Source organism: Sapajus apella, unplaced genomic scaffold, assembly GCF_009761245.1.
Source record: "Sapajus apella isolate SASKATOON/1434 unplaced genomic scaffold, GSC_monkey_1.0 scaffold28, whole genome shotgun sequence".
Taxonomy (NCBI): Eukaryota; Metazoa; Chordata; class Mammalia; order Primates; family Cebidae; genus Sapajus; species Sapajus apella.
The window spans coordinates 16,139,905-16,152,035 of NW_022436968.1; the positions used below are offsets into that span (position 1 = coordinate 16,139,905).

The window sequence follows — 12,131 nt, forward strand, 5'->3', positions numbered from 1 at the left end:
GTTAAAAATTAACTTATGTTCTTAACTCTTAGCTGATTATGAGTCACTGATGAAGTCTCAGCAAGAAATGCTTTACCAGACACAAGTGACTGCATTTGTTCAAGAACCCAAAGTTGGAGAAACAGCACCTGGATTTTTATATTCTGAGTATGAAAAAGAGTATGAGAAAGAACAAGCCTTAATTAGGAAGAAAATGGCCAAAGATACTACAATGGTCAGAACTTATGTAGAAGATCAGGTGAGTATAAAAATAATGACCAACCAAACCATTTCATAAATTATACTTTCCTTTCTTTTTTTGATATTTTCATTTTCAAGTGATAAGATCAGGGTTAGACAACTATTAGTAGTTCCAAGTTCACTGCTGCTAAGTTTCTTTAATCTTCATGGTATGTTGCACCTGTGAGTTTAGAAATAGAGATAACATATATGCCAAAAATGTCACTTTAGAAATAGGGATTACAATATATTAAGGAAAAGACAAATATTAGCACAGTTAAGTTCATTAATGCCAAGCTCTCTTCATCTGTGTGATAAGCTACTGTAACCTCTAACCCAAATCTAACTCCTACTTTTGGAATACCTTTTTACCCAAGATGCCACAGCATTCACTGGGAAAGATGACCATAATGCAGATTTAAAAAAAATAAACCAAAAGTCTTCTAGACTCTTCTCCCAGCTAAAAACTTCAACAATCTAGCATAGATACATATCCTTACATAATTTCTATCAGTAAGGATATATATTTTTAACAGACCATAATCTTTTTGCATAGGAATTCCATATTTCTTCATTTGAAGAGAGACTTATTAAAGAAATTGAATATAGAATAATAAAGACTACATTAGAAGAACTTCTTGAAGAAGATGGAGAAGAAAAGATGGCAGTTGACATTTCTGAATCTGAAGCTGTTGAATCAGGATTTGATTTAAGAATCAAGAATTACAGAATTCTTGAGGGGATGGGTGTCACTTTTCATTGCAAGATGTCTGGATATCCATTGCCAAAGGTAAAATATAAGCATTTATTATACCTCCTTTCCTCAGTAAAGATACAAGTTGGTTATAATATAACGATTGGATATAAATTTTATTCATACATGCATGGGTATTCTTTGCAGATTGCTTGGTACAAAGATGGCAAGCGCATCAAACATGGAGAAAGATACCAAATGGACTTTCTACAAGATGGCAGAGCTAGTCTGCGTATACCTGTTGTTCTTCCAGAAGATGAAGGAATCTACACTGCATTTGCCAGCAATATTAAAGGAAATGCAATTTGTTCAGGGAAATTGTATGTGGAACCTGCTGCACCACTTGGAGCTCCGACTTACATCCCCACACCAGAGCCAGTGAGCAGAATCAGGTAAGACTTGTAACAATTTGGATTATTTAGTATATAAAATTATTTTTAAAACACCAAATACCTTAGTAGTAAGTTGCTATTGTGTAAGAAGAAAATCGAGGGCTAAGATGGCACAGAAACTTACCATTGGCAACACCAACAGCTGCCAAGAGTTTTTTTATTGCCCCTATGTAAGATGAGCAAAGAATTTTCATCAGCGTAACATACTATTTATTTTCCTAGTACTATAGCTATTATAACAATAGCTCTTATTTGACACCTGATTTTTACGTATGTAAATTTATACAACAGCCCTGCAATAAATAGATGATTGTTACTGGTTTGGAAATAGGAACACTGAAGCCCTGGGAATCTATGAAAATTGCCTTAATTCATCCAGCCTGTAAGTGGTGGTGTCAGCATCATTCAAACTCTAAGTCAGTCCGGCTGTAGTGTGTAGGTAGAGTCTTGCTTTTCTTTGTTTTGTTTCCAGATATGATTTCTATGTTTTCCTCCTCTGAGATTTTAAAAAAAAAAGGTGCATTTTTATTTTTCCATAAATATATTTATTGGTTTCCTTAACCAACCAACATTTATTAGGATGTTTTGGTAGTCGAATCAAAAAAGTCTGGTGACTGATTAAATCCAAGTGGTAAGGAAAAGAGAGTATTAAGGATTATTCCATGATTTTTGAGCCTGGGTACCTGGATGTACTGAATACCAGCCAAAATTGAGAATATAGGAAAAACATAGCTGTGGGGGCAACAATAATATATTCTATTTTAGATCCAAATGAGTTTGAGGCGCCCTCTAATATATTCAAGAAGTAAATTCTAAAATAACATGAATAATGAATAAAACAAATGAAGTTTGTTTTGCTGAGTTTTCTTTATGCCTCGTGAAAATATCGTTTGTCTTTGTTTTGCAGATCTCTCTCTCCACGTTCAGTGAGCAGGTCTCCTATACGCATATCTCCTGCAAGGATGTCCCCTGCAAGGATGTCTCCTGCGCGGATGTCCCCTGCAAGAATGTCCCCTGGACGTAGGCTGGAGGAGACAGATGAGTCACAACTTGAGAGACTGTATAAACCAGTCTTTGTGTTAAAACCTGCTTCTTTCAAATGTTTAGAAGGGCAAACTGCCAGATTTGACTTAAAGGTTGTTGGCAGACCTATGCCAGAGACCTTCTGGTTTCATGATGGTATGATAAGTTTTTGCTCATTAATCATAAAAACACAAAAACAAGCTTATGTATGTGTCTGACAATTTTCAAAAACTATTTTAAGATCTACTTTCTTTTAAACATATCTTCACAGGCCAGCAAATTGTCAATGACTATACCCATAAAGTAGTCATTAAAGAAGATGGTACTCAATCACTGATTATTGTCCCTGCCACACCCAGTGATTCTGGAGAATGGACTGTGGTTGCCCAAAACAGGGCAGGAAGATCTTCAATTTCAGTGATTTTAACTGTGGAAGGTAAAATGAAATAAAATAAAAATAAACAAATTTTATCATCACTTGGGCTATAAACAGGTATTTCAGTCTTACTCTAAATCATGACCTTTCTCTTTCAGCTGTGGAACATCAGTTAAAACCGATGTTTGTGGAAAAACTGAAAAACGTCAATATAAAAGAGGGTTCCCGACTTGAAATGAAAGTCAGAGCTACGGGTAACCCCAACCCTGACATTGTATGGTTGAAAAATAGTGACATCATTGTGCCTCATAAATATCCCAAAATCAGGTAAGTTTGGAAATAATAAAGCTAAGCTCTTTATACAAATCCAATAACCAAGGAAGCTATACCACTATATTGATGATTCCCTTCCCCAACTTTTTTTAGAATTGAGGGAACCAAGGGAGAAGCTGCCCTTAAAATCGATTCAATTGTCAGCCAAGATTCTGCCTGGTATACTGCAACTGCTATTAATAAGGCTGGCAGAGACACTACAAGATGCAAAGTAAATGTGGAAGTTGAGTTTGCAGAGCCTGAACCAGAGAGAAAGTTAATCATCCCACGGGGGACATATAGAGCAAAGGAGATTGCAGCCCCAGAACTGGAGCCCCTCCATTTGCGATATGGTCAAGAGCAATGGGAAGAAGGTGATCTCTATGATAAAGAGAAACAACAGAAACCATTTTTCAAGAAAAAACTCACCTCCTTACGACTTAAGCGCTTTGGTCCTGCCCACTTTGAATGCAGGCTAACACCCATTGGTGACCCAACAATGGTGGTGGAGTGGCTCCATGATGGAAAGCCACTTGAAGCAGCCAACAGGCTCCGCATGATCAATGAATTTGGGTACTGCAGCCTTGATTATGGCGTTGCATATTCTAGAGACAGTGGTATCATTACTTGCAGAGCCACTAACAAATATGGAACAGATCATACCTCTGCTACTCTTATTGTTAAAGATGAGAAAAGTCTTGTGGAAGAATCCCAGTTGCCTGAAGGGAGGAAAGGCTTACAGAGAATTGAAGAATTAGAGAGAATGGCTCATGAAGGTGCACTTACAGGTGTAACAACAGATCAGAAAGAAAAGCAAAAGCCAGACATTGTCTTGTTCCCAGAGCCAGTTAGAGTACTCGAAGGGGAGACTGCAAGGTTCCGCTGCAGAGTAACAGGATACCCTCAGCCCAAAGTCAACTGGTACCTCAATGGACAGCTCATCCGCAAAAGCAAAAGGTTCAGAGTTCGCTATGATGGCATCCATTACCTGGACATTGTGGATTGCAAATCATATGATACGGGTGAAGTGAAGGTCACTGCAGAAAATCCCGAAGGTGTGATAGAGCATAAAGTGAAGCTTGAGATTCAGCAGAGGGAAGATTTTAGGTCTGTCCTTAGGCGAGCTCCTGAACCAAGGCCTGAGTTTCATGTACACGAACCAGGAAAGCTTCAGTTTGAAGTACAAAAAGTAGATAGACCTGTTGACACCACTGAAACCAAAGAAGTTGTGAAATTGAAAAGGGCTGAAAGAATTACCCATGAAAAAGTGCCCGAAGAGTCGGAAGAGCTGCGCAGTAAATTCAAGCGCAGAACGGAAGAGGGCTATTATGAAGCCATTACTGCTGTGGAGCTCAAGTCTCGAAAGAAGGATGAATCCTATGAGGAACTCCTCAGGAAGACAAAAGATGAGCTTCTCCACTGGACCAAAGAGTTAACTGAAGAGGAAAAGAAAGCCCTTGCTGAAGAAGGCAAAATCACAATTCCAACTTTTAAACCTGATAAAATTGAACTAAGTCCTAGTATGGAGGCTCCCAAAATCTTTGAAAGAATCCAAAGCCAAACAGTGGGCCAAGGATCTGATGCACACTTCCGGGTCAGAGTCGTGGGGAAACCAGACCCTGAATGTGAATGGTACAAAAATGGTGTCAAAATTGAACGATCCGACCGGATCTACTGGTACTGGCCTGAAGACAATGTTTGTGAATTGGTCATAAGAGATGTGACTGCTGAGGACTCTGCCAGCATCATGGTAAAAGCCATTAACATAGCTGGAGAAACATCCAGTCACGCATTCTTACTTGTCCAAGGTAATTTGAATATCTTTCTTTTAATGGATATGTCTTTGCATTCATGAATATCCATGAATGTGTTTCCTTTTATTTTTTTCCCCATTCCTCATATTGTGAATTTTATTTAATATAATATGCTCTCCCCTTTCCCCTCCCCACCTTTTTCTTGTAGCCAAGCAATTGATCACTTTCACACAGGAATTACAAGATGTTGTTGCTAAGGAAAAAGACACCATGGCAACCTTTGAATGTGAAACTTCAGAACCATTTGTCAAAGTGAAATGGTATAAAGATGGTGTGGAAGTTCATGAGGGAGATAAATACAGGATGCACTCTGACAGAAAGGTTCACTTCCTCTCTGTACTGACCATTGATACATCTGATGCTGAAGACTACAGCTGTGTACTTGTGGAAGATGAAAATGTCAAAACAACTGCTAAACTTATTGTTGAAGGTATTCAACAATGAAGGATTTCATTGTTTACCTAAGGTTTAAAGTCACCCTTAGCATGTGATAAAATTAGCTATGCAATTTTTCTTTCATAAAAACAATTATTTGGAAGTTAGCTATGAGTTTCATAGCCAGAATAATGAATTTGTATTCCTAATTAAGAATACTAACAATTTGACCATTTGGATTTTTAAAACAATACTACCCTGATTTTTAACTTTCAGGTTTTTTATTGAAACATAACTCTCTACTTTCAAAAATATTCAAAAATTAAAATAACTGCTTCTTACTGAAAATGTATTTCTTAGCCCAGCAGCAGGTAGATGTTAAGAATATTCCTGATAGTATGGGGGACATAAGAGATATACAAGACATTGTCTCCATCCTAAGTCTAGATGCATACCTCTGGAGAAATTGATTTCTCCTTCTGTTTTACACTTCAGGTGCAGTTGTTGAGTTTGTGAAAGAGCTTCAGGACATAGAAGTTCCAGAATCATATTCAGGAGAATTAGAGTGTATTGTATCCCCGGAAAATATAGAAGGAAAATGGTATCATAACAATGTGGAGCTTAAATCCAATGGCAAATACACAATTACATCTCGTCGTGGACGTCAGAACCTCACAGTCAAGGATGTAACCAAAGAGGACCAGGGAGAATACAGCTTTGTCATCGACGGGAAAAAGACAACCTGTAAACTAAAGATGAAACGTAAGTCTTTCCATTCTTGTCAGCCTGCAATGAGCATCATTATGATTTATTGATAAAAACTGAGCATAAAATTCTTTTTCTGCCTGTATTTTACAGCCCGCCCCATTGCTATCCTACAAGGACTTAGTGACCAAAAAGTCTGTGAGGGCGACATTGTTCAACTTGAAGTTAAAGTCTCCTTGGAAAATGTGGAAGGTGTCTGGATGAAAGACGGCCAAGAAGTGCAGCCCAGTGACAGGGTTCACATTGTGATAGACAAACAATCTCATATGCTGCTCATTGAAGACATGACTAAGGAAGATGCTGGACATTACTCTTTCACCATCCCAGCCCTTGGGCTCTCCACCAGTGGGCGCGTCTCTGTCTATAGTGAGTCCTACTTATACAATTTTATGTTTACTCTATCAATCGATGTAAAGAACTTTAAGGAGCAGACATTTCAAACAAAATTCATTCATCTTGTGCTTGTACGATTTTGCAGGTGTGGACGTGATAACACCTCTAAAAGATGTTAACGTGATTGAAGGCACCAAGGCTGTGCTTGAATGTAAAGTCTCAGTCCCTGATGTGACTTCTGTTAAGTGGTACTTAAATGACGAACAAATTAAGCCTGATGACCGTGTGCAGGCCATCGTGAAAGGCACTAAACAGCGACTAATCATTAACCGAACTCATGCTTCAGACGAAGGACCTTACACACTGATGGTTGGCAGAGTTGAAACCACCTGTAATCTCTCTGTAGAAAGTAAGGATTATTCTACCTATCTGATAATTATTTTAAGCATTCCATTTTCCAAGTGTAATAATAACCAAAATTATTTTATTTTTTCCCAGAAATTAAAATTATCAGAGGTCTTCGTGACCTTACTTGTACAGAAACTCAAAATGTGGTGTTTGAGGTTGAGCTGTCCCACTCTGGAATCGATGTCTTGTGGAATTTTAAGGACAAGGAAATCAAACCCAGTCCTAAATATAAAATTGAAGCACATGGAAAAATATATAAATTGACAGTTCTAAATATGATGAAAGATGATGAAGGAAAATATACATTTTATGCAGGAGAAAATATGACATCTGGAAAACTTACTGTGGCAGGTTGGCATATTTTTTAACCTAAATTCTTATGAGGAACGATTGTTATCTTAAGAAATCATTATTCTTTCTCCCCCCAAATTCCTTTCAGTTTCCCACTTCCATGCCTCTGCTTATGCTACTCCCAAAGCCAATAGTACTCACAACACCGTTCCCACCAGCCTAAATTACAAATGTTCTTCTAGGCCTACCTCAAGCGTTACCTTCTCCATGAAGCCTTCCTTAATCTCTCCATTTGTATATGATCTCTTTCTCCTCCAACCCCCAGGATCACTTTGTATGTGCCTTTTTCATAGTTTGTATTATGCACTTGTCTTATTCCCCATTTCCCCTTTCCACACCAGTGTACAAACTCCTGAAATCTGGAATTTTATTTGTATATTCCAATATATTGCACATGACAGATAACCAATTGATGTTTGCTAAATTAAGCTTTATTTAAACTTTCTTACTCTAAATAATTATATCCTTTTTTAACCACTCTTGCTTCTTTAGCCTTTGTTCCTTTTATTTTCTTCCTACTTTTTCATGAACTCAATGAATATTTTTAAAATACAGCTTAATGTAATTTATGATATGACATAGAAATGGGAGCAGGCTCATTCAGCAGAACTTTTTAGCTTTATAATGAAGAATAAAATATATAAATCAATTGTCAACAGAAAACTAGAAGGTATCATTAATTTGTTTGGTTCATTACAATTTTAAATATTGAGGAGTTGAGATGTTACATTCAGATCATGTTGTCCATAACATCTCATATTGAAGCAAGTCATATGGTAATGACTTGTCTTATTTGGTATGAAAATTTCATGGTTTATATTTACTCACATTATAAGATTTCCTCAGAGATCGAACCATGAAAAGACTTGTAAAACAAAATTTCAGATTCAGCGTTTTTATACATTTAATATAAATTACATGTTTTTAAATATGTGGAAACAGGAGCAAACTATGAACCCCACTGTAATTTCACCAAACGTTTTTAAAGTACCTACCGTAGGTCAGACACTTCTAGGAACTCAGGACACAAAGCTCAGTAAGAAATGATTGATTTTTTTCTTGAGAAATTCATAATTTAAAAAGGACAGCTACATAAGCAACCAGCTTGTTAAAGCAGTAATTATTTCTGTTAGTGGATGATAAAAGTGGGAGGCAGTGGGGTGAAACTTCATAGAATGGGTGATATTTGCCAACACAGTGATTTTTACTATACAGAAATCCAAAAATCTAGTAGAACCATTGATGACTTGGACATTTTGTTTAGCAAATTTTTATGTAGTTGAAATATCAGATTCCCAGGAAATAATCATTAAAAGACCAAGTAAATTGCTTTTCAAGAAGAAGGAATTGAGTTAGAGGCTATCCCGGTGGTATACTGTTTCAAGAATTTCATATTAATACAATAGTTGCTTTTTCTTTGCAAAACTTTTCTGATTCCCGTATTTCTCCTAATTATCAGTCATGCATACTTAGAATAGGGGATTTCTTTGGTATCGCCTCAATATGGATGAAAACAATCTTATTGACATTTCATGATTTCAGAATCATGTTTTTAAATTTGATATGTTATATTTACTTGTGCAAAGACTTTCTTATTGTGTGAATATTTTTAAAGGACTCAAACAGTACTTCTCTTATTCCAAAGGAGGGGCCATCTCTAAGCCACTCACAGATCAGACTGTAGCTGAATCCCAGGAAGCTGTGTTTGAATGTGAAGTTGCCAACCCAGATTCTGAAGGCGAATGGTTGAGGGATGGCAAACACCTGCCACTGACTAACAACATCAGAAGTGAGTCTGATGGCCACAAAAGGAGACTTATCATTGCTGCCACCAAATTAGATGACATTGGAGAATACACCTACAAGGTGGCCACCTCCAAAACATCTGCCAAACTCAAAGTTGAAGGTAAGTAACATAGGATTTGTCCTTTTCAAATTATATTACATTCTTGATCCTTATCATTTTAAAAGACATAGGATATGGCCATTTTGGATACCATAAATCTTCATTTCGTAAAGTCATTATAGATCCTCTAAACCTTCCTGAGACACATACCATGATGTACAAAATTGCTTATCAAATGTGTTTATGCAAAAAAAGCCATTTCTTCAGTTAAAGCTCTCTGAAACAGCTAAATCAGACACTGATTCTCCATTCATCTTTTATCCTTCTCTAATCAGTCTATTATGCTACTAATATATAGCTATGCAAACTTCATACTAAAGCAGAGAAAAATCACTTCATTATGTACATGTCCAGTTGGATCTCAGGTTTCCCTAAATATAATCTCAGGTGTCTTTTAAAACAGAGGTGCTGTATAACTGCAAAGTGTTTGGTAGCCATTCTTTTGCAAGGTGACTAGGCAATGATCTTGTTCAGAACTTCTTTTCCTTGATGATGTCATCTATGTTTTCTAAACCAATCATAAATTTGTCTTTAGCTGTCAAAATTAAGAAGACTCTGAAGAACCTCACAGTGACAGAAACACAGGATGCTGTTTTCACTGTCGAGCTTACACACCCTAATGTGAAAGGTGTCCAGTGGATCAAAAATGGAGTTGTGCTGGAATCCAATGACAAGTATGCTATCTCTATCAAAGGAACAACTTACTCTCTGAGGATTAAAAACTGTGCCATCGTGGATGAGTCTGTTTATGGCTTCAAGCTTGGAAGGCTAGGAGCCAGTGCCAGACTGCACGTGGAGAGTAAGTTGACTTAGAAACAACTTTACAAATAGTCCATGGTTACCATTAAGTAACCCTATCACTGAATTGCTCCAACTTTCCTTTTAGCTGTCAAGATCATTAAAAAGCCAAAGGATGTGACAGCCTTGGAAAATGCCACTGTTGCCTTTGAAGTTAGTGTTTCTCATGACACAGTTCCAGTGAAATGGTTCCATAAGAATGTGGAAATTAAGCCAAGTGACAAACACAGACTGGTCTCAGAAAGGAAGGTCCACAAGCTGATGCTGCAGAACATCTCCCCCTCGGATGCTGGGGAATACACGGCTGTGGTGGGGCAATTGGAATGCAAAGCAAAACTGTTTGTGGAGAGTAAGTATCCGGCAGCCCCTACAGCCCTTTCCTTGATGAACCCCATCTATTTATTTGTTTGGTTTCCTTCATTCTTTTAATAAGTTGCATTAACTGAAGTGCTCTCTGATTTTACCAAGCATTACATATTACAAAAACCATGAAAAATATCGAGGTACCTGAGACCAAAACTGCCTCTTTTGAGTGCGAGGTATCCCACTTCAATGTCCCTTCCATGTGGCTGAAGAATGGTGTAGAAATTGAGATGAGTGAAAAGTTCAAGATAGTTGTGCAGGGAAAACTCCACCAGCTGATCATCATGAACACCAGCACAGAGGACTCAGCAGAATACACATTTGTCTGTGGCAATGACCAAGTCAGCGCAACTCTGACAGTCACCCGTAAGTTAAAATATATATATTACATATATATGAAATATTCAGTAGATTCATTAATATTCTACATCCTTACACTTTCCTTGCTTTTAATCCACTCAAAAATCTTTGATGGGGTGGGCAGTGTGGCTCATGCCTGTAATCCTAGCACTTTGGGAGACCAAGGCAGGAGAATCACTTGAGATCAAGAATTTGAGACCAGGCTGGAAAATACAGTGAGATCCTGCCTCTACCAAAACAAAAGGGAAAAAAAATTAGCTGGACATGGCGGCACACACTTGTAATCCCAGATACTCAGGAGGCTGAGGTGAAAGGATCACTCGGGCACCGAAGGTCAAGGCTACAGTGAGCCACGATCACAGCACTGCACTCCAGCCTGGGTGAAAAAGTGAGATCCTTTCTCAAAGAATAAAAAATAAAATTGTTAACTGAAACATCTAGTATGTGTTCACACTGAGTAAAGCACTACTGTCTCCACCTGGGTAAAATGTTCCAGTTAGAGTAGCATTGAAAGGCTACCTGGAAAGATGCCTCAGCGGCTATCACTTGGTCTTGCTGATCTTGCTGTTCCTTTGTGAGTTGGCATTCTCCTGTATAGTACAAGGAAAGTATCAAAGCTTATATCTCTAAACTGTAATCACCTCAACAGATATACTAAAAACATTCCAAGTTTTCATTCTGCACCTGTTATAACCCACATCATATTTACATAAAATCTCCTTGGATGTTTTTTCTTTTCTCCTTTGCAGCAATCATGATTACTTCCATGCTGAAAGACATCAACGCTGAGGAAAAAGATACCATTACTTTTGAGGTAACAGTGAACTATGAAGGCATCTCTTACAAATGGTTAAAGAATGGTGTGGAAATCAAATCAACTGACAGGTGCCAAATGAGAACGAAAAAGCTCACACACTCACTGAACATCAGAAATGTTCACTTTGGGGATGCTGCTGACTACACCTTTGTGGCTGGAAAAGCTACATCAACAGCCACACTTTATGTGGAAGGTATGGTTTCATAAATATTAGATCCATTAAAAATGTCAGACATGCTTTATAAAATGTTAGTGTATCAGTTAACGAATGGATAAATAAAATGTGGAATAGCCATACAATGGGATATCATTCAGCAGTAAAAAGGAAGCACTACTATATGCTACAACGTGGATGAACCTTGCAAACTTTATTCTAAGTGAAAGAAGCCAGAGACCATACAAAGACCACATATTGTATGATTCCATTTATGTGAAATGTCCAGAATGTTCTAAAATTATGGTGATGGCTGCGCAATGATGAATACATGGAAACACACTGAATTGTATACTTTAAGTGGGTGGATTGTATAGTATGTGAGCTATATCTCAATAAAGCTGTGAAAAAATGTTAATTTTTCTACATGCTATTTTCCAGCTCGTCATATAGAATTTAGGAAACACATTAAGGACATTAAGGTTCTGGAGAAGAAGCGAGCCATGTTTGAATGTGAGGTTTCTGAACCTGACATCACTGTACAGTGGATGAAAGATGACCAGGAATTGCAGATCACAGACAGGTCGGTTGTTTTGTCTTGCGACATTCCA

At 37.6% G+C, this 12,131-nt stretch overlaps 1 protein-coding gene across 4 annotated transcripts in view; it reads left to right on the forward strand.

Moving 5' to 3' along the window:
• The window catches only part of TTN (titin), a 269,746-nt gene that overhangs the window by 27,130 nt on the left and 230,485 nt on the right, over window positions 1-12,131 (forward strand). For all 4 annotated transcript variants that reach the window (XM_032293071.1, XM_032293067.1, XM_032293068.1 and 1 more), the window contains 18 exons: window positions 33-238; window positions 776-1,009; window positions 1,121-1,365; window positions 2,273-2,544; window positions 2,660-2,824; window positions 2,923-3,091; window positions 3,191-4,884; window positions 5,039-5,320; window positions 5,761-6,027; window positions 6,124-6,396; window positions 6,509-6,772; window positions 6,862-7,122; window positions 8,768-9,028; window positions 9,564-9,827; window positions 9,915-10,175; window positions 10,295-10,555; window positions 11,299-11,559; window positions 11,962-12,103. In XM_032293071.1, coding sequence (XP_032148962.1) covers window positions 33-238; window positions 776-1,009; window positions 1,121-1,365; window positions 2,273-2,544; window positions 2,660-2,824; window positions 2,923-3,091; window positions 3,191-4,884; window positions 5,039-5,320; window positions 5,761-6,027; window positions 6,124-6,396; window positions 6,509-6,772; window positions 6,862-7,122; window positions 8,768-9,028; window positions 9,564-9,827; window positions 9,915-10,175; window positions 10,295-10,555; window positions 11,299-11,559; window positions 11,962-12,103 — 5,782 coding nt within the window. The remainder of the gene's footprint in view (window positions 1-32; window positions 239-775; window positions 1,010-1,120; window positions 1,366-2,272; window positions 2,545-2,659; window positions 2,825-2,922; window positions 3,092-3,190; window positions 4,885-5,038; window positions 5,321-5,760; window positions 6,028-6,123; window positions 6,397-6,508; window positions 6,773-6,861; window positions 7,123-8,767; window positions 9,029-9,563; window positions 9,828-9,914; window positions 10,176-10,294; window positions 10,556-11,298; window positions 11,560-11,961; window positions 12,104-12,131) is intronic.